Source organism: Kogia breviceps, chromosome 6, assembly GCF_026419965.1.
Source record: "Kogia breviceps isolate mKogBre1 chromosome 6, mKogBre1 haplotype 1, whole genome shotgun sequence".
In the NCBI taxonomy this organism is placed as follows: Eukaryota; Metazoa; Chordata; class Mammalia; order Artiodactyla; family Physeteridae; genus Kogia; species Kogia breviceps.
The window spans coordinates 125098919-125125866 of record NC_081315.1 but is presented as its reverse complement, the minus strand read 5'-3'; the positions used below and the strand labels follow the sequence as shown (position 1 = coordinate 125125866).

The 26948-nt window shown below is 37.9% G+C and overlaps 1 protein-coding gene across 8 annotated transcripts in view; it reads right to left on the bottom strand.

The window, feature by feature from the left end:
• Positions 1 to 6874: 6874 nt before the first annotated feature.
• Positions 6875 to 26948, bottom strand: part of LOC131758531 (bifunctional heparan sulfate N-deacetylase/N-sulfotransferase 3) — a 162058-nt gene continuing 141984 nt past the window's right edge. For 6 of the 8 annotated variants that reach the window (XM_067036567.1, XM_067036574.1, XM_067036568.1 and 3 more), the window contains 4 exons: positions 24166 to 24336; positions 22407 to 22516; positions 12660 to 12762; positions 6875 to 7587 (listed from right to left, as the gene is read on the bottom strand). In XM_067036567.1, coding sequence (XP_066892668.1) covers positions 7468 to 7587; positions 12660 to 12762; positions 22407 to 22516; positions 24166 to 24336 — 504 coding nt within the window. In that variant the 3' untranslated portion in view covers positions 6875 to 7467. The remainder of the gene's footprint in view (positions 7588 to 12659; positions 12763 to 22406; positions 22517 to 24165; positions 24337 to 26948) is intronic. The other 2 variants (XM_067036569.1, XM_067036573.1) reach the window with 1 other exon arrangement.

Below are 26948 nucleotides of genomic sequence, written 5' to 3'. Positions count from 1 at the left end.
AAATAAAGTAGCTAGTTCAGTTTGCAACTCAAACGATTGCTCAGGTGCTTTTCCTTGAGATAGCTATCTACTTCATAAGAAACGGAGGTGCTCTAGGCATGCTTCACGTTTTGAAACAGAGAAGGTTAAAAAGACAGGTACTTAGATTCCATATATATGTGTTAGCATATGGTATTTATTTTTCTCTTTCTGACACACTTCACTCTGTATGACAGACTCTAGGTCCATCCATCTCACTATAAATAACTCAATTTCGTTTCTTTTTGTGGCTGAGTAATATTCCATTGTATATATGTGCCACATCTTCTTTATCCATTCATCTGTTGAAGAACACTTAGGTTGCTTCCAAGTCCTGGCTATTGTAAATAGAGCTGCAGTGAACATTGTGGTACATGACTCTTTTTCAATTATGGTTTTCTCAGGGTATATGCCCAGTAGTGGGATTGCTGGGTAGTATGGTAATTCTATTTTTAGTTTTTTAAGGAACCTCCATACTGTTCTCCATAGTGGCTAACACATACATATGGAATCTAAGAAAAAAAAAAAAGTCATGAAGAACCTAGGGGTAAGACGGGAATAAAGACACAGACCTACTAGAGAATGGACTTGAGGATATGGGGAGGGGAAAGGGTAAGCTGTGACAAAGTGAGAGAGTGGCATGGACATATATACACTACCAAATGTAAAATAAGATAGCTAGTGGGAAGCAGCCGTATAGCACGGAGATCAGCTAGGTGGTTTGTGACCACCTAGAGGGATGGGATAGGGAGGGTGGGAGGGAGGGAGAAGCAAGAGGGAAGAGATATGGGAACATATGTATATGTGTAACTGATTCACTTTGTTATAAAGCAGAAACTAACACACCATTGTAAAGCAATTATACTCCAATAAAGCTGTTAAAAAAAAAAAGACAGGTACTGAAGGGATGAAATTGAATAGTATTAGTAATTGTTACTGCTTTGTCAAGGTTATTCTTAAGTGAAGCTGACTTTGTAAATGATCGTGTGATGGTGGAGAATGTAATGACTGTGAGTACAGGTTGATGTTACTGCCTTGCTTTATGTTAAAGCACCAGCACTTTTACCCATGATTACTCTTGCAAAATCAGTGAAAATATCAACACAGTGACAAAGGAATATGATAAATTGGTATATTATGAAAATAGTTTTGACCTTGCACATTCCCTGAAGAGGACTTGGGTCTGCCAGGGGTCCGCATGCTATACTTTTAGAGCTATTGCTCTACAGCACTAAGTAAGGCTCTGCATCACCACCGAGGTCCTACTTACTAGTTAATCTCCAGGGTAACATCCAACATCTGATGCCAAAGTCAGCTGCTGCTTAGCTCCCTTGCCTCTGTGATCTTCCCACCAGATTGGATACTGTTGGGCCTAAATGTTTAGACTTTTTTTTTTAAAATGATAGTTGTTGCTGTTGTTATTGTCATAAAAGTAGTGCATGCACTTGGAAATAAAACTTCAAATATTTCTCCCTGGTCCTGCACCCTAGCCCCATTTGTCAAAGGTAATTAACTCCCTTTTACCATTTCTATCCAAGTTGTATTGATTAACTCCATAATTCCAACTATCGTTTACCTTAATTTCTTGGTTTGTGAATTTTAAGCAGCGTCTGTTGGTTCCCACACGAAGGATGAGACGTTTGGCTCATTTAGACCCTTGTTCCTCATTTACACTCTTGCTCATCTTCCTAATTTTTTAGTGCATATTTTTATTTCTGTTTCTAGTTCTTTTGGTTATGTTTGTAGCTTTAAATAATGTATTTAAACATAGATTTCTGCTGAACTTACCACAGGTCAAAAGCAGACCAGGGTGCCCTCCGAAGAGAAGTGAGGGAGAAGGGGTTGAACTACTCAGGCCACCTTTCTGCTTCCAGCTTTACCACCAAGATAATTCACCGGTCCTGCCCTGTGGCAGAATGTGTGAGAGGCAGGGAGAGTCACATGCTACAATAACTGATGATAAAATAAAGCAAGGGGAAGAGCTGGGATGATCACATTTGACTTCTTCCATTTATGGATGAGGAAATTGAGGCCCCCAAAGGAAAAGTGACTTACCCAGTGTCATTTTGGTTAAGAACAGAGATTGGACCAATATCTATATTGGTCTAATCTATCCTGTTTACTATTCCAGTTGTACTTAGGACATCCTTGTAATTAGCTGGACATAGAAACAGTATGGTTTTATCAAGTTGATCATAGGTGGGAATGAGAATTTGTCAGTATTAAATTTTTTTAAAAAATTAATTAATTTTTGGCTGTGTTGGGTCTTCATTTCTGTGTGCATGGGCTTTCTCTAGTTGTGGCGAGCAGGGGCTACTCTTGGTTGCAGTGCGTGGGCTTCTCATTGTGGTGGCTTCTCTTGTTGTGGAGCACAGGCTCTAGGTGCATGGGCTTCAGTAGTTGTGGCTCGCAGGCTCCGGAGTGCAGGCTCAGTAGTTGTGGTGCACTAGGGCTTAGTTGCTCTGTGGCATGTGGGATCTTTCCAGACCAGAGATTGAACCCGTGTCCCCTGCATTGGCAGGTGGATTCTTAACCACTGTGCCACCAGGGAAGTCCTAGTGTTACATTTTCATAGCTTTTTAGTGTTTTTAAAATTAGAATCTTTAACTTCTTATAAGTTTGTCAATTTATTCATCTGTATGTGAAGCAAACCCTATTTTTTGATGGCATATGTTTTGTGGGCTTTTAAAAGCTTTGTTTGCTTTGAAAGATGTAAATTAGGTTCTGAAAAGATATAGCACAGCCCTAAGAGTATATAGCATTTTGAGCTTGCATTTCTGTTTAAAGTGATTGAAACTGAAAAAATTCAGATTCAGAATAGTATTTACCAAATAGAGAAAAGAAGACCAATCTTCTCTGGTCCAACTGTATAAATTATGCATAATATTTAAGAGCAAGATCTGCTTTCCATCTCAGTTATTGATTTGAAATAGAGCATTTTGGCATCAGAAATGCAGACAGCAGGCATTTCCTGCACTTAATTTATTCCCTCATAACCAAGGAACAGCTTGATATAGATAGTTTTATGTAAGATTTGTCATAGATCCTGTGTGCTTTGGAAATGTTTCACATTTCATTCAGTTTCAGTTTTTTGTATGATAAAATGTGGGAAAATACATTCTTCTTAACAATATCTTGGAGACTTTGTGCTGTGAGTATTTAATTTGTGAAATTTGCTTTGACTTCCGTGAAAGGGAATGCTAGGCAAGTAAAATATTTGACCTGAGTCTGGCAAGTGAATGTCTTTCTTAAACACGTATTGACACTATTGATGATTCTTCTTTCTCTTAAAAGAAAGATGGCGAAAATCTAGCAGGTTCCAATTTCAGTGATTTATTAATCTTTGTGTATATAACTTTTGGGAATAGACTGAGAAATGATAGAAACTCAAAGATTAAGATAGTTACAGGGTTAATGGAAGAAGGTGGAAGGGCAGAGTAAGAAATAAATTTCACATACTAATAAGTAAGTGAATAAATGTTTGTGATTTTTGTTAAGAGCACTGGATATATCGAGAACCATACAGACAACAAATTGAGGACAAAAACAGCAAGAACTAGTAGTAGCAGTGGATGGGGAAAAGTGGTCCTCAAATTCTCTTAGGTACCCTTGGCCACAGGTGAGAGGCTTCCTCAAAGTAGATCCTAGATTTTCTTGGGAATGGAATCAATGTCACACTGTGTCTTTAGCTTTTATACCCAAAGCTAAAATTCACGGCTTGACCTTATAAAATTTAGTTTGCTTTTGGGTAAAGTAAGTGAAGAGAAGGTACACATTTCAAGCCAACACAACTAATTTCTTAAGGATTATCCACCACAAGTAATCATTGCAGTTTCCATGACTGCCATCTCTTTGGGGATGGGTGTGTGTGTATGGGGTAGGGTGGGCAGGAAGAAGGCAGCAGCTATGCTGTAGATGGTAACCAAGCAGAGTCAGCTTTGGCAGAACAGAACTCAGCCATAGAGTATGATTCCAAAAGAGAGAAATCCCTTCATTTAAAAATATTTGAACTGTTCAGTGCCTCCCCGTTAGTGAGCCTTTAGCCTAAAACATATCTCCTGGAAATGCAGTGCTGATATCTCTGGAAAGTAAAATATTGTTAAGTCACTATAAGCTGCTAACATCAAGGGGGTTGGTTTATTAGCCACTCACCAGTTGGTTCTGGAGTAGATAGAACATAGGATGGCATACTTAGAAAACTGGGAGTCACATGTACTCTGGATTGGGGAACTGTGTGTCTGGGAGATAATCCCTATGAGGAATCAACTGGTGCATGTTGACAGGGTGGGTTGCAATATGAGAAAACCTGATGTTTAGAAAAGAAAGGGACTGGGTTAGAGAAAAAGAAAGTTTTGTGGAAAATGTAGAGAAATGTCTAACTCTCCCGACCCCCTTTTTTGCAGATAGTTTGTTTTTGCTAGATTTTTAATAAAAGAGAGACTAGCTAACGCCTTGTAAAGCTCTAAAGAAAGGCGCCGATTTGTCGGGACCAGAGCTGAGCTCTGGGGGTAAGAAATGCTGTAATTATTCAGGTTCTCAAGTCTGTTAAGTAACAGCTGTGTGCTTCTCTTATTCTCTGGTTCCATGAGTGACGCTAGGAACTGTTTTATATCTATTAGAACTAAAAAAAAAAAGACTAACATTGATTAGAAGATCTGTTAAAGGTTATATTGTTAAAAATAAACTTATTTCCTCCTGGGAAGTTTTCCATGTGTCTCTCCATTTTGAACTGTGTTAGTGGTACCTATGTTCTGTGCCCACCTCCCACTCTGTCACAGGCAAACACAAACAAGCAAAAGAATGCCCACTTATTACCTAAAATTACCAGGCCCAAACTCTTCATTTTCTTATCACAGTTTATTGTTGAACATATGAGGTACCATGCTACTATCAGAATTATATCCAGGTTTTTTATTTTAAAAAACTCAGAGAAAAAAACCATTTCCATTAATTTTCATTCAATGTGAATGACAAGAATATTATAGCTATAAACATTGAAATAACCATTTCATTTCTTCCTGAGGAAGTTTCATATTTTAAGCAATGAAAAAGGAATTCTATACAAAGCTAGTTTAAAATCACATTATCTCTCAGTCTTTTCCCATACGTATTTATGTTTCTTGCAGAAAAGCATAACAACCAGCTGGAGTATACAATGCAGAAATAATGTGTCCTCTAGAATTTGAGTTGCCTCCCAGATACAGAGTGGTCAAAATTCCTTGCAAAGGTTTGCTGCTCTAGGTAGCATAGTATCTGTACTATGAATGAGTAAATTTTGGTATGATCTCTTCTTTTTTCTCCTTTTGTTACACAAGCATCCAGTGTGTTTTTAACATTTCTTAAAGGGTGAGCTGTTTAGTTGATTCAGTTTACCCAGACAAAATTTTGCCAATAGCAGCTTTGTTTAGAAGTTTAAATGCACACCTCATCCTTGAAACATAAATGCATTCTTTTTCTTTTCTTTTTTTAAAATCAGTAGAACTGTTGCTGTTGAAATGAAAACATAATACCATATGTAACTACTGGGGCGTATTCTTACTATGTATGACCCTATTAAGCTAGTTTTCTGAAATTAGTGGAGATTAAAGGCTGTATTTATTTTCCTGTGATGCTGGGCATGTGCTGCTTCAAAAATGGTAGCAGTAAGCATGAAGACTGACTTTACCATGTTTGTCCAGATGACTTTGATTTTGCTTTTACTGTCAGGAGTCTTAAAATCTGGTTCTTTGTCTAATTCTTTCTGCTAATAGCTTGTTTGTTTTAAAATTAATATATAATTTGGGTATATAAAACAAAAAATTAAATTAATAATTATAATGCAATTTTAAAAATTTATATTTAGTGGAAGTATCTCAAAATTTGTTTTCTAATTAGTGCATAGAGTTTAGTTTCACACATTATAATGGCAATGAAAATATTTGGGCATATCTTTTTTTTCCCTAATCATACTTTTGATAACATCTCATAAAGGCTTATGTAATCATAGCAGGGAATTTATTAACTACTTAAATTTTTTATGTGCACAGTACATTTAAAAACTAAGTAAATATAAGCACAGGAAAATAAGTATGACATTCTTTTCTTTTTTTGAATACATCATTAATCATATAATCATTAAAAATTTAAGCATAAATATATTTTAAAACCATGCCTGGCTCATCTTTGTACTTCCTCCATTTAATTTAGTAGATAACTCAGAAATTTAACTGTGTTCTATTGTCTTCCATGAGAGTGATGTATGAAATGTTCTTAAAAAATGAGACTGGGCTTTGCTTATCTTTTTCTGCCTTGTGTCATTGCAAAAATCATATGTTAGTTTATTTTTTGTAATAAATCTCTACATTACACAATTTCATTTTGAATTATCTGAAACGATGTAGTTTTTCTATAATTTAATTGTAAGTAACCTAACATATCATCTAAAGAAACTGTCCTTAGTTTTCATTTAATAGGTTTTGTTCTTGGGAACATTAAAAAAAAGTTATTTACATTAAAAAGTCAGTCTGTTTCTGGAGATGACACATACATCAGATTCTATGCAACCATTTCTGTAGAACCAGTGGGGACTACCGGAGTGGATCTGCAGCTCACAGAAAAGGGATATAGGTTGTCAATCAGATATCTTCCAACCCCTACAATTTCTTCCTTTTAGAGGATTTAGTCAGTACACTTTCCATTACTTCTTACTGTTTTGGTATACTCAGTGTATTTCTATTTCCAATCCAATGGCTTTACAGTGTATCTTTCAGAATAACAATTATGATAGAGAAGTTAGTAACTTTTACAAAAATGTACTAGACTATGTGGATGAAAACTCACTTTTTTTTCCTGCTATAGCACTGTTTTTTTTTTTTTTGGATGCAGATAAAGCTCATATATAACTTTTCCGCTCTTTGATCTAGCACAAGCTGTAATTTATAATTCTTTCTAAACACTTCAGTGGATTTACATTTTGTCAAGCATTTTTCATGGATGTTAGGCCTTTAGTGTCTTATGCTACATTGTGATGTTTGCTTCTTGTTTTGTAGGACACTTTATAGAATCGAAGAATAAGAAAACATTGTACAGGCAAACAGCGGCCTAAAAATCTACAGAGACCCAATCTTGGTTGATATATAAAAGTGTAAATATTACTACAAAATGGGACAGTTCTGCATTTGTGTTTAATATTTATATTGGTTGCTATTGATTTCCACATGAGTGCACAGTAGTCTCCAATGACTCCACAGGCTCCAATGTTAAGAGAAAGGCCATAGGCCTCAAGGCTTGTAACAGATACTTTGTTTGTTTGTTTGTTTCTACTCATCCACATGCCAGCACATGGAAGGGCCTTTGTTCTTTTTTTCTCATTTGAAGAGGTATGTTTATAAACCGCCTTTTGGTAGCCCCTGGAAGCTCTGGGAGAGGTGAGCATTCCACGGAGATGCATTCTCGAGATCTCTCTCAGTGCTATCTCACTTTCTGCAGCTCCTGTCTCAGCCAGGACGGCAGGGGCTGCCCCAGTCTGTGCAGCAGCTTGGAGAGTTCCACGTTGTGGTCCCGATAGTAGCTGGATAAAAACACTCTGCTCTGAGATGGGAGGAGGAGATGAAAGGACATTTCATTTTGTTTTTTAAAGCATACTTCATATACTTTGACGATGTTTACATCTGTGTCAAGTGAACCATACTGGTTTAAAACTGATATTAAGCATGTGGGCTATTTGTTTAGCACAATATAAACACAGTGACTCTGTTCTTCAAAATACACACTCCAGACACATATGCTGTTTTCACTAGGGAAAGGGTTTTCATATTAAACATGGGATTTATTTGTGCAGAATTAAATGTTCAAATAACTAGATTGAATTGCTAGAGATATAGCTGTAATAACTGATTGGGTCTAATATTATGCTCTATTAAAACTATCCTGGCTTTGGAATAAGAGTTGGGTTGGTAAATCTATAAAATAAAATACTCCTTTGTCATCATTAATTTACATTTAGATTTTGAAGGTAATATTTTCTCAAGAGCTCTTTTAAGGCATACACAAAATATTCACTGCTAAAACAGTACTATGGTAAACCTTAAAAATATAGTAGGTAAACTAGGTAAACCTATAACCTGGTATATTTGTACTATTTGACCCAAGGAAGGAAAGGAATGCCTTGTAAACTATCCTGACTTATAGGGAAGTAGATTTCCCTTCAATAAAGAGAAATAGTTTAATAATTGAAATTGTCAGAAGTGGAAAGTGCTGTATTGTAAGATGGTGTTTAGTGGGGTTTATATGTAGTTTAAATGACCATTGTTGGATGTTGTGAAGGACGGCTTTCTGAATCTGTATCTGTACCTCCCCTCTTTACACTATTCTGAGGTTTTTATTTTATTTTATTTTTATTTATTTATTTTTTTTGTGGTACGCGGGCCTCTCACTGCTGCGGCCTCTCCCGTTGCGGAGCACAGGCTCCGGGCGCGCAGGCTCAGCGGCCATGGCTCACGGGCCCAGCCGCTCCGCGGCATGTGCGATCTTCCCGGACCAGGGCACGAACCCGCGTCCCCTGCATCGGCAGGCGGACTCTCAACCACTGCGCCACCAGGGAAACCCTATTTTTTATTTTTATTATTGTTTTTGGACCGCACGGTGTGGCATGTGGGATCTTAGTTTTCCCACCATGGGGTCTTAACCACTGGAGCACCAGGGAAGTCCCTATTCTGACGTTTTTAGTTGAGTTGAATCTTTAAAAAGTTTTTATTTAATTCCTTGTGCTAGTCTTTTTTTTTTTTTTTTTTTTTTTTGTGGTAGGCGGGCCTCTCACTGTTGTGGTCTCTCCCTTTGCGGAGCACAGGCTCCGGACGCGCAGGCTCAGCGGCCATGGCTCACGGGCCCAGCCGCTCCGCGGCATGTGGGATCTTCCCAGACCGGGGCACGAACCCGTGTCCCCTGCATCGGCAGGCGGACTCTCAACCACTGCGCCACCAGCGAAGCCCTGTGCTAGTCTTTTAAAATGTCATATCTGGTACCCCATTTTAAAGGCCATAGAAAAATATCTTGTTTTATATACTGATAATTTCTATGTAACAGTGGTTTTTGTAGTCATTATGATCCCTGGAACCAGACTGACATTTGTGCTATATTCTAACCATCACTGTGATCAAGGGAGAACCCAAACCTTCGTCTCACTTCTGTTTTTGGTCTTCCTCGGTCATTAGCTCTAAAACCACTGACAGGCCCAGCTGGTACAGCCAGGCCAGAGAGAGGTGGAGACAAATCATATTCCCAGATACTCCATGTGGGGGCCCGATCATTTTGTGCCTCCTTTGCTGCCAGCCGGACCTGGAATCCAGGGCTGAGCCCTAGGCCTTTGTTCAGAGGCCGAGTCTCCAAACTTCCCCACTGTGTTTTCTCTTAAGGTCTTACTTTGCATTGTTCCTCTTTATGACAGAAGCCCTGGAACAACAGCAGCCCAGGGCGGCCCAGCTCCTGCCAGCTTGCTCCCTAATATCTTTCATGTGGCAAAGGATTCTCCAACATCTTAACTATTTTTAGAATTGAGCCTCCTGGGATCAATATCTACCACACATCCCTTTGGAGTTTGGATCGTACCTCCTGACACTGAGGATTATCTCAACTATCCCTCAACTGTTTGGTCTTTTTGGCATTATTGTCAAACCTGGCTGTCTGTATCAGTGCTGCCTCTGTAGCCAAACCCTTGTCCTGTTTCCTAGTATTTGTGTATGTTGGTCCCTATAATCATGTCCCTATAATCAAGTACCCTTTCTTCTTGTTGCTCTGCTCCCTCATATGGCAAGATAACTGATATGAGATTTGTAAAGTACAACATGTCCCAGTTGAGAGTCTAATATATTCAGGCCCAAAGTTACTAGGACAGAACTCAGTGATATGCAGGATTTATTGTACATACATTGTTATCTGACCATCATTCAGAAAGGGACTATTTTAGAAGATAAATCACAGATAGGATATATGCTAAGTATGCCAACATAGTCTACTTCATGCAAACTCATGAAATTAATGTAATAAGAGGGAATAATAATATATGGTAAAAGAAGGAATCGTATAATAAATTCAATATCAGGTTGTTTATTGGCCTATTATTAAAGAATCTATTAAATGCTTTTGATTTGGAGAGGTCGTAGACTTAGTGGTTCATTTAAAAATGTCAGTTTTTATTCCCTTTCTACAATATATTTTGATAAAGTCAAAGTGGAAGTAGGCTAACAGCATTCTTAATTTCCAGGATCAAATGCATCCTGTGATGTTTTGGTGATACTTGTGAGGAAGGGTTCTGGTGTTTCTTCTATAGCAGAAGGAGAAGCAAGCAGTGTGGTGACAGTACTGCCTGTTGGAATCTGTGTACACATTTGTGTTTCCGTTACCTCCAGGAAGGAGCCTTTACTCTTGCCTCCTCTCTGGGCACTATTTGCACAAAATCAGCTATTCTACTCCCTCAAATAAATCCAGTGTGTATATGATATTGTGATATAATAAGAAATATATATTTGGTTTTTGACTCTGGTTCCTGGCACAGAGCTCCTAAATCCCTTGTAATTTCCTGAGTGACAGGGGTGTAAAGAGTGTCTTTTCTTACTTACAATAAGTTCCTTTAAACCTTATCTGAGTTTCTGCTAATGACTCCACTCTTATGGGCCCCTAGATAGCTTCAGATGGGGGCTGGTTGCTATAGAGGAACCAAACATATAATTAGAGGGTTGGAACTTTCAGCCCCACCCTCCCACCTCCAGGGAAGGGAAGCCCTGGAGGGGATTGAGTTATTCACCAACAGACAATTATTTAATCAACCATGCTTGTGCAACAAAACCTCTATAGCTCAGGGTTGGTAAATGCATCCATGTGCTGGGAGGGTGGTACACCCCAGGCTCCACAGGGACAGAGAAGCTCCTGTACTCAGGACCCTTCTGGACCTTGTCCTAAGTAAGTACCTCTTTGTTTATAATAATAGGAAGTAAAGTGTTTCCCTGGGTTGTGTGAGTCATTATAGCAAATTATAAAACCTGAGGAGGGGGTCATGGGAACCCCTGATTTGCAGCCAAGTTGCACAGAAGTGTGAGTAACGTGGGAACCCACTACTTGTTACTGGAGTCTGCAGGGGGCAGTTCTGTGGGGCTGAGCCCTTAATCTGTGGGGCTACACTAAGCCTGAATAGTTAGTGTCAGAACTGGATTAAACTGCAGGATACCTAGCTGGTGTCGACAGAAAATTGGAGAATTGCTTGGTACGGAAAACTCACACATTTGGTATCAGAGGTGTTTGAGAAGAAATATCTTAGGGATGTATTACGCAATAACCTTCTTGGGAGATATGGAAATAATGATATCCTGAAAAGTTATGTTTTTCTTATCTTTCTTTACCACAAATTTAATATTATATCTCAGTATGTGTTTGATAGGAGTGAAATAAAATACTAAGAAAGATGTTCTACAGTGTCTTGAATGTTTCAGTTTTAATAGGTATATATAGAGATAGCTTTGACATACATGAAAATGAGATACTTTATATTACTGTCTTGAAATACAATGGGAGTTGCCCTTGAATATTTATTAATATGTAAGGATTGTTTTCATAGTGCTCTGAAGGTATATTTTAATAACCCACCAAAGAAAACTGGAGTTCTGAGAATGCAATTTGTTTATCAAAAGAACCAGAACCTCCACAATGCCTTTTAGATAGAATTTAATTATGAGCTTAGTGAGCTTAGCTTGATAGAGGCTCTGTCTCTATCAGGTTGGAAAAAAGGTCCTTAAAGTCTTCAAGTATTAAAAAGTATCCAGACAAGTTCATACCATGTTAGCATTCTCAGACCAATGCAGGATTCTTAGTTACCATAATATATTAAACACTGTGGGAAAACAATGCCAAATAATGTCTTAATTTTTGAGTTAAAAAATTTTTTTTACAAAATCTTGCATTCTTATGTCCAAACTTTTGATTATGAAATCAAAATAATATTAATAAATTTAAATATATGTGAAATAAGCTTTAAAGTAAATATATAGGGCCTACAAAGTGAGAAAACTGTAGCTTTAAGTGATCGCTATGTCACCATTTGGAACAGAATAAACACGAAGCGCTACATACCTACTGCTAAGTTTGGGTGTCTCCATTCTCCAGAGCCTAAATTATCTGCTAGTATGTTATACATTTGGGAAATATATTCATTCTTTCATCTTATTAACGTATTAACAGTTCAAAACTTAGTATAACAATAATTAATATTATTATGCAGGCCACACTTACTACTGGAGAGTGACTTAGACAGTGAAAATAAAATCTTTTGGGCCTATTTTCAATTTCCAGTTGATATATTTCCTGCCTTGGTTTCAGTTAACATTTTTAGTGCTAAAATTTCTGTGACTGTATCATTCTTTTTGGAATGAGATGTTGCCTTCTTCTTTCTGATTCAAAATGGGCAAATTCTATTGTTTTCTTTTATTCTTGCATGACAGGTAAGATAATCACTGGAAAAATCACAACAAGCAACTGAATGCATTCTATTCCAAATGTCACTTTTAATTTTTATAAAGGGTGAATTTTTATTTTAATCACTTTTCTAAGAAAATAGATATATTTTTATGTATCATTTTGCTTATTTAGTTTGTATTTTTAAGCTCTGTACTTACCTCAGGATCCATTGGAGGGTATTTTCTTCCTTTGCTCTTTCCAAGGCATTTTGTTTTACCTTCTTCCAGTAATTGACACCAGAAACCTTTATGAGAATCAAACCTAAAAAAATAAAAAATACAAAAAACAGAAAAGTATTTTTCAAGCAAGTATTTTTAATTATTTGGATATTAATCTATAACCAGTGAAACTGGCATATTTTTTGACTGCATCACTTTACATAAAGTCTTTTGGCATACTTCTGAATTCTCAGTCCATCTGTCATATTTGTGAGTTTGCCAGATTTCTAATAGAAAAACTGTCAGCAGAAGGTCTCCTATTAATAGAAATTAATAAGCCTACCTCCTTCATCTGGAAGGAAAAAGTTTTATAAATTTCAAGCCCATTCTTTCCCTTAGCAGGTTTTAAAAATGACAAGTCAGTCTTCATATCTACAGATTTACACAGTACTTGTACCATTCATTTACAGGTTAATAGAAGAAGAGGTTTTAGTGTGTCATGGAGTGATGAATTTCAGGAGTCTCTAAGCTCTATCCATTTAATTTTTTTCCAGAGACACTTCCTTATTTTGGTATGAGCTCTGTATTAAAGTAATAACACCTATAAAAAAGATTTTCATGGCATAATTGTAATAAAAATAATAGTAGCACATTAAACTTATATTTTAGTTTACCAAAATATTTCATATAACCCTTTCTCATTTGAACTTTTCTTATAACCCCTTAATGATATGGAGTATAGCATTTGTCCCATTTAATGGCACTTAGCACAGTGTTTGGCTCTTTGTGAACACTCACCAACTGTTAGTTGAATAAAAAAATGAAAAAGAAGGAAGTGCTTGTCAAGGTTTATTTATCTTGGACTATATACTTTTTCAGTATGCAGGTGACAACTCAAGTCTAAGCCTCCTGACCCTAGGTAGAGGGCCTTTTCTCTTCACTGGTCTCTGGGTATGTTCTGTATTATCATTCATTATGAATAAATAGTAATTTCCATGCTTGAATATAAAAGTGAAAGTAACAGTCAGCAATGATGATTCTTTCACATGGCTTTTGTTATTCAATGATTCTATTGCTATAATTTTTTCTTCATTAGAAAGAATTATCAATTAGGGCCACCTTTTCCTTTTGTCTTTAATTCATACTACTTCACAGAATGCTGCTTCTAACTTTTTCTTAAAACTATAGTGTAAACAATGAACAACTGGAAATTGAAATTAAAACATTTAAATTAGCATAAAAACATGAAATACCTAGGGATAAATTTAGCACAAAATGTATGCAAGATCTGTACAATGAAAACTACAATTTTTAAGTGAAATTACAGAAGACATAAACAAAAAAGAGGTATACCATGATCACAGATCAGAAGACTAAATATTTTAAAAATATCAATCGTCTCCAGATTTATCTAGATATTCAGTGTGAGTCCAAAACTCCAATGGACATTTTTTTTGGTAGAAATTGAAAAAATGATTATAAAATGTATATGGAGATACAAGCTAATAATTTGTTTTAGACAAGCTAAAACAATTTGAAAGAGAAGATCAGAGTTGGAGATCTTATACTATTTAGTTTCAAGATTTACTATAATGCCACAGTAATCAAGACTGTGTAGTATTGGCACCAATGGGTCAATGAACAAAACAGAATCTAGAAACGGACCAACACATCTACTGTCAACTGATATGCAAAAGTAGGTGCCACAGTAGTTCAATGGGAAAGGACAGTCTTTTAAATAAATTGAACTGGAAAAATTGGATATCTGTATGGAAAATATGAACACTGACCTCACACCGTATATGAAAATTAACTTGAAATGAAATCTCATTTCATGAATGAGCTAAGAGATAAACTATAAGAATTCTGGAAGTAAACATAGGAAAAAACACATAGAAAATTTTGGGGTTAGGCAAAGACTTCTTACGATGAATGATAAAAGAATAATGATAATTTTGAATACATCAAAATTTAAACTTTTGCTTTTCTAAAACACTTAAGAAAATGAAAAGAGAAGCCACATGTTGGGCAAAAATATTTGTAAAATGTTAATCTAATGAAGGACTTATATTCAGAATATACAACTGAACTCAATAAAAAAAGAAAAAAAAATGACATTACCAATAAAAATTGAGTAAAAGATTGGAATAGACACTTTATCAAAAACATAGATGAATGACCAATAAACAAATGCAAATTTGCTCAGTATCATTAGTCATTAAGAAAATGCAAATTAAAATCACAAATGAAATACCACTAGATACTAGAATGACTTAACTTAAAAAGACCAATACCAAGTGTTGGCAAAGATGTGGAACAGCTAGAACTGTTACACCTTTACCCTTGGGCAGGTGAATCCCAGGGAACATTCAGATTATACTTAGAAGGTGCAAGAATGTTTGAAATGTCTTTACATTGAAATAACATTTCTGTGAACGAATGCTGAATTGTGTGGATATACCAAATTTTCTTAAATCCATTTATCAGATTGATTCCAGCTTTTGGCTATTATGAATAATGCTGTGGTGAACAATTCTTTGTGAACATAGGTTTTCATTTCATTTGGGGTAGATTCCTAGGAGTGGAATTGGATTATTTGTAAACTTCTGTTTAATTTTTTAAGAAACTGCAAAACTGCTTTTCTGAAGTGGTCATATATTATACATTACCATCAGCAATATATGAGGTTTCCAGTTTCTCCACATTCTTACCAACATTTGGTATTGTCTTTTGGATTATAGCCATTCTAATGGTATCTCAATGTAGCTTTAATTTGCATATCACTATGATTACACATTTATTATGCAAAGTAACAATGTATCTGGAGATGGATTATTTTTATTTATTTTTTAGCATGTTTCAAAATTTATTCCTTTTTATAGCTGAATAGTATTCCATTGGATGTACTGATATAGATCACATTTTAATTTATTTATTTTTAAATTGAGGTATAGTTAATTTACAATGTTGTGTTAATTTCTGCTCTACAGCAAAGTGACTCACTTATAACTACATATACATTCTTTTTAATATTCTTTTCCATTATGGTTTATCCCAGGACATTGACTATAGTTCTCTGTGCTATACAATAGGACCTTCTTGTCCATGCATTCTATATGTGATAGTTTGCATCTACTAACCCCAAACTCCTAGTCCATCCTCTGCCCTCCCCCCTTCCCCTTGGCAACCACCAGTCTATTCTCTATGTCCGTGATTCTGTTTCTGTTTCATTGATAGGTTCATTCCACATATAAGTGGTATCATATAGTATTTGTCTTTTTCTTTCTTACTTACTTCACTTAGTATGATAATCTCTGGTTACATCCGTGTTTCTGCAAATGGCATTGTTTCATTTTTTATGGCTGAGCAATATTCTGTTATATGTATTATACCACATCTTCTTTATCCATTCATCTGTCAGTGGACATTTAGGTTGTTTCCATATCTTGGCTATTGTGAATAGTGCTGCTATGAATGGCTGCATGTATCTTTTTGAATGATAGTTTTCTCCGGATATATGCCCAGGAATGGGATTGCTGGATCATATGGTAATTCTATTTTTAGTTTTCTGAGGAACCTCCATAATGTTTTCCATAGCAACTGTACCAACTTACATTCCCACCAACAGTGTAGGAGGGTTCCCTTTTCTCCACACCCTCTCCAGCATTTGTTATTTGTAGACTTAAAAAAAAAAAATTTATTTATTTTATTTATTTTTAGCTGCATTGGGTCTTTGTTGCTGCATGTGGGCTTTCTCTAGCTGTGGTGAGCAGGGGCTACTCTTCGTTGCAGTGCGCGGGCCTCTCACTGCGGTGGCCTCTCCCGTTGCAGAGCACGGGCTCTAGGCGCACGGGCCTTAGTAGTTGTGGCTCATGGGCTCTAGAGCACAAGCTCAGTAGTTGTGGCTCACAGGCTTAGTTGCTCCGCAGCATGTGGGATCCTCCCGGACCAGGGCTCGAACCCATGTCCCCTGCATTGGCAGGCGGACTCTCAACCACTGCGCCACCAGGGAAGCCCTGTTTGTAGGATTTTTGATGATGGCTGTTCTGACTGGTGTGAGGTGGTACCTCATTGCAGTTTTGATTTGCATTTCTGTAGAAATGGATTCTTTTTATAATGTCTGAGACAACTTAAAAAGCTCATTTTAAGGTTTCAGTCTTTTAAAGGAAGTATTGATACTTCCTCTTGTTATATTATTCATTAGTAAAAATTTACAATATTGTTTTTCTCTGGTTCTTGTGCCAATTAAAAAATATATTTTATTTATTTATTATTTTTTTATGGCGGGCATGCGGGATCTTTGTTGAGACATGACGGATCTTACATTGCGGTGCGTGGATTCTTCGTTGTGGTGCGCAGGCTTCTCTCTAGTTGTGGTGTGCGTCTCCAGAGCACGTGGGCTCTGTAGTTTGCGGCATGCGGCCTCTCTAGCTGAGGAGCGCGAGCTCAGTAGTTGTGGCAAGTGGGATTAGTTGCCCTGTGCGCGGCATGTGGGATCTTAGTTCCCCGACCAGGAGGGTTTGAACCCATGTCCCCTGCATTGGAAGGTGCATTCTTTACCACTGGACCACCAGGGAAGTCCCTCTTGTGCCAATTTGAAGAGCTTAATAAATTGGCAGTGTAGGCTCCAGAGGAATGATTGTGTTTCAATCCTGCCTCCTCAACTTACTTGCTGAGTAACTTGTGACTAAGCTTTTCTGTGCCCCAGTTTTTGTAGCTGAAAAGTGGAGCTAATAGTGTCTATCACGTAGTATTGTTATGAAGCAATATATATAAAATACTTAGAACATATAAACATATACTGATTTTGAAATGTTATAAGCACTTTTAAAAACAAATTTATATGAAATTGGAGTAGATTATTTTCTTCTTTTTCACTTCTTAGCATTTCTAGCTGTTTCATAGGTAATCTAGAGAACCAGCAGATTTTAGCTACTATGGCTACTGTTTTTTGCTACTAAAAAAAGTTTTAATTTGGCACAATTTTACTCAAACTCATCTAAAAAGGGAAAGAATTCCTAGATAATATAAATTTGGTTGCCAGGGGAAGTAATATTAGAAACAGCTGAAGCACCTTCAGTTCTTTATGACTTAGTTAAGCCCCATCCACAGAACAAAACAAAACAAACGCACAGTCTTCATTCAACTCCTGGCCTTCAAATCCATATTGTCCATTTATTGAAGTTTTCATAGTAAATTATTATTAAAAATTCATATAACTCAGTGTGGTTTCGTTCATGTTAATAAACAGGTTAATTGACTGAGAAATAAAGATGTCAGGTTGAGTATTCACTAGTATGTAACTAGTACTTGTAAGTGGGAAGACTCCTGTCACAATCATTGATGGCTGGTATAATTCTGAATGGATATATTCATGGGAAAATTAAAAGTTTACATTTTTCATTTTAGTTTATACAAATTAGCACAATTCCATGCTGAGCATTATTTTTCCTGCTTTTTCTTAAATGATTAGACAGCTTTTAAACACTAAAAACATAATATGCAAGCTAAAATAATGTTAGTATTATCAATGTTCTTTATAATTTAGGGATTAAGGTAATGTTGAACAAGATTGTAAAATGTGAATTTACTTATTAATTGAATGAGAAAGTTCCCATTTATATTTTTTAAAGCTTAAACTGCTTATTTCAGATCATAACCACACTCACTAAGCAAATCAGATTTTTATGGATTCAATATATCATTTAAAATCCATGATGACAGTACTAAGTCATTTTAAGATATCATAGACCATCCATGACTGTATGAAATTTGGAAGTCTTGAACACTTCTGTAGTGATTGTGGAAAAGAATAAATAACACTCTTAACAATGGAAATTTATTGCTATTTTTCTTGAAAATAGTTTTGAAATTGGAGCTTTTAAATATTGAAGATAATCAATTTATAGATCTCTTAAACTGGAGTACTCGTTCATGCCAAGACTGTATGGTAAAACCTTTGCATAGACCTAGTTTCATTCATTTATTCTACTGTGTGCAAAGAACTGGATTTATGTGGTTAGTTGAGAATTCATATCTGTTTGCAGTTCAGTACATTCTTTGAAAGCTTTAAATAATTTTTTTTTTTTTTTTTAACTACCGAAGAGGTAGTCTTCACTATCATTAGCAGGAGAAATACGAAGCAATAAATGACATTCCTGTGAGCATACATTTTCTACACCCAGTCATCTCCAGCATATCCAAAGAACCACAGAAACAACTTACCAGTACAATTAGTTTAATAAGAATAACTAAATTTTGAGGGCAGGATTCAGAGCAATTGCAAAGGGCATGGATGAAGGAGGATTTAGACCTAAGTCAATGACGTGAAGCTCCAAATATTCTACAAACAGGTACACTGCTGGTTTTTACAAGGTGTGTCAGGCCAACTGATTGACAAGAACATATAAAAAGAGACTGAATGGCAGTACATTATCTATCAGCAGGGTGAGTAAGCAGCCCTGCTGGACCAGAAACTGTGGTTTCAGAGGCTACACACATATTATCTTGCTACTTCACCCACTGAGCTCCCAATAAGGTTACAGAATCATACAAGGGGTAATTTTAGCCAGATACATCCCAGGTGCAAAGTGACCCATAGTCCTTTTTATACAGTACGTTGCTTTGATATTACTTTTCTTAAGTTTACACTCCCTTTACCCTTGGAAGTGAATAAAAAGCTTGCTGCTGAGCTGGATGCAAAGGGGACAGATACACAGCATGCAGGTCAAGGACCATTCCATAAGAAAAAGAGATTATGTTTTTATAGAATACTCCACTTCTTTCTGAAATACAGTACTTTGCTGCATACTCTATAAAAAAGACCCAAAGATAAGCCAACTTGAAATAGAAAACTGTTTAGAAAATAAAAAACTTTCTTTTCTAAGAGATACTTAAAAGGATATAAAGCAGAAAGTGGACTCGAATTTCTAACTAAAGCTAAATTCACTCAGCTTTCTTTAAGGTCAAGCTGAAAGTTAAATACCTAAGGCTAGTGTCTGTGCTGATACTTTAACTAAGCTCTCCAAATCTCTGATAGGATTCACACTATAGAAAACACAGAGGTTAAAAGTTAATAGTAACAACAAAGTAAATGACTCTTAGGAAGGAAGCACAAAACTCTCGAGTTCCACCTACTCCTTTGTCCTCTAGATCAAAATGTCTCTCTTGCATGTGTCTCTACATATGATTTATGCAAGATGTATGCAGTATTTGATGGTTTTCTGCAAACCTTGTTCTGTAAGGGACAGTGAAAGGTAAAGGAATCTTGTCTCTCACTTTCTAAACTGCTATAGCATAAGGAGTACAATGAAAAGAGAAAATCAGTTGATCTACAGAACTGAGTTTTAAACTGAGAGATACAATGGAAGAATTCCACACTGCAGTCTTAATCGGTTTTTTTAAGGCTCAGTCTTGACCCTAAAATTAAATATATATATTACAGTGAGAGCCAGGTCCACAGTTCATCCAGCTCAGGATCTCCCAGTTGCTTGTTCCAGTTGCATGTGAAATAGGAACAAACACAACCTTCAGACATCTGATTGCCAACCATTCTAAATGGACAAAGTCACATGGAGGTCTTATTTAAAATGCTAAATGAACCCCAGAGTCAGGATTAAGGTGAGGCAAGAGAGGCACCTAGGCTGAAAAATTTTAGGAGCCACTCACTCTCAGGTATTTGTGGGGTCCTGAGAGTGAGTGCCTCCTTAAATTCTAGTGCTTCTCTTGCCTCACCCTGGCCCCCACCCTGATGGAGTTGACTATCTACGAAAATCAGTGGGAACCAGCAAAAGAAAACCAAACCAGAGCTGTAACTGATGAGGCCTCTGAAGAAGAGGTGACAGGGTCAGTCATACAGTGGGTAAAGACCAGCAAAAAATGGAATTAAGTGTAGAAGTGTGGGGCGCGGCAAAGCGTTGCCGCAAAGCAGGGTAGAAAAAGCTGAGTCATCCATCCTGTAGCCAGTGCGCATGCGTTGAGATATGCTAACAAGGTTTTAGAGCAGTAACCAGTCCGAAGGCGACGTGTAATTATGCCTTCGATATGAACCAATCAGAGACTTGCACAGTATCCCGAATCTTATATAGGCAGCTGCCGTTAAGGCTGCGGCGTCTTCCTTCCATCTTTCCTCAACCAAGCTGTACTCCAATGAAGTGTGATACGAGAAGAATCTAGCGTGTGGCGACTGTTATTCTGCTGGTCAGACGCAGCTCGCCATAAGTGGTGCCGAAACCCGGGAATCGTTGCACCTCGCATGGAGGACCGATTCAGAACTCGACACACGGAGTGAACCGTCGGAGTGAACCTTCGGATCAGGACCCGATTTGGGTGCCGTCAAGATTGACACGGAGCGTGGAAGAGAAACTCGAAAGGGATGCCGAGTGTCGCACGGATGATGCAACAATGGATGATCATGCACTCAATAAAAGCAGAGTGATCGGAAGATTCAAATATTGCGGCTTAATGCTACCAAACTGGAGCCAGTTACTTTCGGGGACTTTACCTCTTGGCTCTCCTCTGCTTTCTCCTTTTTCAAAGAGTGGGTGGGAGTAGCTACGTTTGCAGCCTGCTGCCTGTTTGGGATTGTGCTATGTCTCTGGTTGGTCTGTCGAATTCGTATCCGAGCGCGTCGAGATAAGGTTCTGCTCACTCAGGCGCTTTTGGCTATCGGTGAAGGTGATTCCCCTGCTGCCTGGCTCTCTGCCCTGAATAATCCCAGATGACTGCCCTTGCACGGAGAGGCCTTGCTGCCATTGCACCTCCATAGGGAGCTCTGGTTTTAGGTCTCGACAGCCCTTGCACCCTGCCGCCCTATGATGGCATTGCACGCAGGAGGGTGTCATGGATGTGCCAGTGGAAAACTGCCGTTGAACCGTGAGCACACCATGGTGTGAGCATGTGTACCGGCAAAACTTCACTGTGCTATAGTAAATAAATAAGGGGGAGATGTGGGGCGCGGCAAAGCGTTGCCGCAAAGCAGGGTAGAAAAAGCTGAGTCATCCATCCTGTAGCCAGTGCGCATGCGTTGAGATATGCTAACAAGGTTTTAGAGCAGTAACCAGTCCGAAGGCGACGTGTAATTATGCCTTCGATATGAACCAATCAGAGACTTGCACAGTATCCCGAATCTTATATAGGCAGCTGCCGTTAAGGCTGCAGCGTCTTCCTTCCATCTTTCCTCAACCAAGCTGTACTCCAATGAAGTGTGATACGAGAAGAATCTAGCGTGTGGCGACTGTTATTCTGCTGGTCAGACGCAGCTCGCCATATAGAAGTAATAATGGCACCTTTCTCTCTGCCTATTCAGTCACCTATTGGGCTATTTCTTGCTGTATGACATTGGTTTTTTGAAAATTACGCAGAAGAGAGAGGAGTTCATAAATCACCTAGTTCAAAAAGTCTTTTTAATACTTCCAAGAGGTCTCACTATTGTCTGTTAAATAAGCTCAGTGCTTACCAACTTAAAGTAGCCTCTTTTAAGGTTAGTTGTTGCTTTTAAGATTTGCAGCTGTTTTGTTCCTCTCTTTTCCTTCCAGGGGAAATCTTTCCTAGTTAGAAATCAATAGAGGATTTTGGACATTTCTTTGCCAAACTGTTGAAATGTTCTTTCTCAAGCGGTTAATATCAACTGGAAAATAATCAGTGTGTAAGGAACAGCTAACTTGACAGCTGTATCACCAAACTACAATTTCTTTAATATCAGTTCTCTGCTGAAACTTCAATAAATTAATTAGAATATAAACTTACGTTAAAGCTTCTGAGTAATTATAATGAGGAGAGACTCCTAGAAACTTCTGTACTTCATCCATCACTGTAGCAGGATCAGTTCTTAGCTGTTGCCCGTCAATAATTAGCAACTAAATTAACAAGGAAATAAAAAAAAAAAAATGCACATTGAAAAAAGACATGTAACTGCATAATTTAAAAATTCTGCACTCTGAATTTATTCAATGAGAGACTGAGGGGATTTGTGTGCGTTGCTGTTAAGACTTAACCAGGCCATCCTCATTAATGACCTGGAACAAAAAATAAATCACACTAATTAAATGTGCTCACGAGGGCTTCCCTGGTGGCGCAGTGGTTGAGAGTCCGCCTGGCAATGCAGGGGACACGCGTTTGTGCCCTGGTCCGGGAAGATCCCACATGCCGCGGAGCGGCTGGGCCCATGAGCCATGGCCGCTGAGCCTGTGCGTCCGTCCGGAGCCTGTGCTCCGCAGCGGGAGAGTCCGCAACAGTGAGAGGCCCGCAAAAAAATAAATAAATGTGCTCACGTTTTGTAGTCCGAGAAGTCCTGCAAACACTATGAAAACAAAAAAGCTATTTGAGGGTACCAAGAGAGCTTAAGAAATGTGACTACAAAATCGCAAATGGAAACCAAGTTTAAAAACAGATAAAACAATGATTCCATGATTCAAGGTGGGAAGGAGCATTGCAGGAAAGAAGAAAAGTGACCAGACCAGGTACAGTGAGACAGAGGACATGGCCATTCTCCATGATTCCAGTCAAAGGAGTAGCACTGTAAAGTTTTAAGAAATATTTTCATAATCCATTTGGAGAAAAAGGTAAGACTCCCAGAAAGCCTGAAAGGAAACCGAAGCTCCTCAACAGACTAAAGGCAAGAATTTGCTTGTTACTCTGGTGAGGGAAGGGGGTGGTCCCAGCAAGACACAGTGACAGGAGACCATGATGAAGGGCCATAAAGCCTGGAAAGCAGCTCTTCCTCACACCTCTTCTCCAATAATTCTATTTAGTCTCCACCAGCTTCGTTCATTAGAACTTTCTCTGTTGATGGACACGTTCAACGGCTGTGGTGTCTAACTGGTGGCTAGTGAACATTTGAAATGTGGCTAACGTGATTGAGAAACTTAATTTTTAATTTTACATAATTTTAATAAAAATTTCAATAGCCATATATGGTTGCATGTATGGTATCATTATGGCTAGCATGTTTGTAGACACACAGGCATATACTGTGTCTGATGTGACTGGACTGCTTTATGCAATCCAGTAGGGGCTGATTTTGTAATCTAGGCTTAATGCTAGGCAAAAGAGAGAAGCAAGGAAGCCAAGGAAAACATAGGACTTGTGAAAAGTGCAGCAAGGTGGGGTTCAAAGGGAAATAACGGCACTTAATTAAGCAAAACAATATTTGCCTTGTTTGGTTAAGAGCTTCTCAAGCTTTATTCTCAGAATAAGAATCAGGAGTATCAAGCTTCTGATGCTCTTTACAATCAGGAAGGGTATGCACTAGAAAATAGGGCAGGGAGAATTATCCTGAAATACTTCTAGAAAGAAGAGTAGATAGTTTTTCTACCTCTGCCTATTACTGTTTGCCAGAGTCTCATTTACAACTAAAGAGTAAAGGCTAGTAATGTTTTAGTGAGTAAAAATTTCCTCTAGCCTAGAGGCAAAGTCGCTAGCCTAGAGGAACCAGCAAAAGAAAACCAAACCAGAGCTGTAAACTTAATGAGATTGTAACATGATGTCGATTTTTATTGCTCAGTACCTGAAAGGGAGGGAAATAAATAAGCCATCTCTCGATGTGGCTGGCATACCACCCTGGGACCAAACATCTCTTCTGCAAGGCTCTAAGCTCAGAGGATGCACGGGGCCCGGCTGAGATCACTTCGTAGAAGCTAAACTTCAGAGCTGCGGGGTCTTCATGTGATCGCTGATGCTATGATGAAAAGGTGGATAATTAAACCGACTTGAATCATAGGCATAAATAATTAAAAACCAATCTCTGTGACAAGTTTCAAAGCTAAAGGAAGGAGTGTCTCACTGCTGGAGAGTTATTTGTTTTGCAATTAAAAAAGGATGAAAATGTTTGCTTGGAGCATCAGGGTTTAAAGTTATGACACTGATGAGAGTATATATTTGAGAATTAATTGGTAAAGGTGGAATTCTTCTTGATATGATTCCTTAACCAATTTTTCCGAGTCGTTTCCTTAGTGTATACATATTATTCTGAAAGTAAACTTTTGAAAGTTGCCTTAACGCCCCCTTTTCAGCCCATAAGAAACCATTTATTATGTCCAGTGAACATCCACAATGCACAAAGCACTCTACTAGTTCTGTCACATAGTTTTGCTCCATCTAGTAATGCAGTTTTAGATTAGAAAAGCCCTATCGGCTATTTAAATGGAGAAACTACTGAAAACTCTGACGTGCATTATCTGAAACCCACAGCTTTTATAATATACTACCTAGCATCTCAAAGCCAAGATTATTTTACCTAATGGTAACCTTTGCGACGAATCAGAATTGCTTATTGTACAGAAAATGCAGAAAGCAGCAATCCAGATAGGAAAGTGTTTCATAATGGCTCAGGCTCACGCCCAGGGGTTTGAGGAAATCACCTTTCCCCTAAATTGACCAAAAAATATTCAGGCTTAGTGGTGGGTTTGTGGATGTTTACCACATCTAGTTGAATAGCAAATTTGCTGCGATTGAGATTCAAATTACTATACTACAGACTCCACTAGACTTTATTAAGGCCTGCATTTTCCTACTGTGGAGCGATTTATTTGTAATATTTAGGACGTTTTGTTAGCTTGCAGCCTTGAAACCTCCTTTTTCAGCAAATTCTCAATTTTTCAGGGGCTAAGTGGTTGCCAAGCTCCAATTTTCTTCTTTCTTGTTGAGTCAATTAAGGCTTATTTATTTTTTTCTCTAGATACCTAGTGGAAAAGGTAAAAGGCGTAATATCAAATCAGGCAGTTTACAATTTGCTGTATTTTTGATTTAAAAGATGGCTGTAGGAGTTGGGCATGACTGATTCCTGTGGAGTTGTGGATTCCAGCTTTCCAGGATGTCTCACTCCCTATCATGCAGATCATTATCAATATGCCTGTCTAAGATCCCATGACCTTCCCCCAGTCTGTCCCAGCCGTGAAACCTTTCCTGACAATCTGTGCTTCCTTTTGTGAACATGGAAAAACTGCTTTTGTTAAAAAACAGCCCACGCTGAGAAACTTTATTCTCTAATATCATAGATTGTCAGGAATTTAGATGTTTGAAGTCAGTGAGAATGGAATATCCCGGTCTTGCCTGGAGGATCAGAGCCATGTGGGTCACTTTAATACAAAGAAGCCTTATTTCCAACCCAGGTGCAGAGTTTCAGGTAAGTGATTTTGGGATGTAACATTCCACATTTATCTTAACTTTATAGTTTCCAAGGAAATTGGACCGTTAGTCTGCTTTTCTATCAAACACTTCATGTTAATTTTACCTAAATTTCTCCCCTTACAAATCCTTCCCTTCTTTAGGGAAGGGCCCAAATAGTTCTTCCAGTGTTCTGGCTCTTCTGCTGCAGCCAATTAGTATACCTAACTCGTTGTTCCTGCTGGTCTTTATCAGATGGGCTTTATCACTCTGTAGGAGTCTATCTGTCACTTAACACTTTCTGATTTATACACTGGTTATTTACACATATTTCTCCAATTAGACTGAAAGCAGCCTCAAGTGTAGCATCCACATTTGTTAATTTACCTGTAGAACATACTTAGAACGGTACTTTGTATATGGTAGTCATTAAAATAATTTAATGAATGGATGAACACGTGAACATTAGGAAAGTGGTTTTTTTTTTTTTTTTTTTTTTTGCGGTACGCGGGCCTCTCACTGTTGTGGCCTCTCCCGTTGCGGAGCACAGGCTCCGGACGCGCAGGCTCAGCGGTCATGGCTCACGGGCCCAGCCGCTCCGCGGCATGTGGGATCTTCCCGGACCGGGGCACGAACCTGTGTCCCCTGCATCGGCAGGCGGACTCTCAACCACTGCGCCACCAGGGAAGCCCCAGGAAAGTGGTTTTTTAATTACAAAACCGAGGAATGATAACTAAGGATACTAGAGACTAAACACACTGACTCTATTAATTTTGTTATGCTCTTATATTTAATTTTGACTGCTTTTTATTGAACTTTTTCCACTTGATGACTAATAAAATATCACTGGGGCAGTTATTTTTCCTATTATTTTTAATATTTATTAAAGTAAACATGTATTTGATGTGTAAGTTTTATTATTAGCGTCTGTCAAATTATTTCAAAGTGATTGTTTCTATGCTAGGTTCTAACCAGCGGCAGAAGCGTAACGGCAACCCTGGAGTGTATGAGAAAGAGGCTTAGAATGGGGAACACTGGCTGGGCTTTTAAGGATGAAGAATTCATTCTTATATTTAGTTTTGCTACTAAGTTATTTCTTCAGTACAGCAGTTATTTAAGCTCTTTTAGAGTCAGGGTCATCAATCTACGACTAAAGTTTGCTTGTTGCTTCTTTTTGTAAATAAA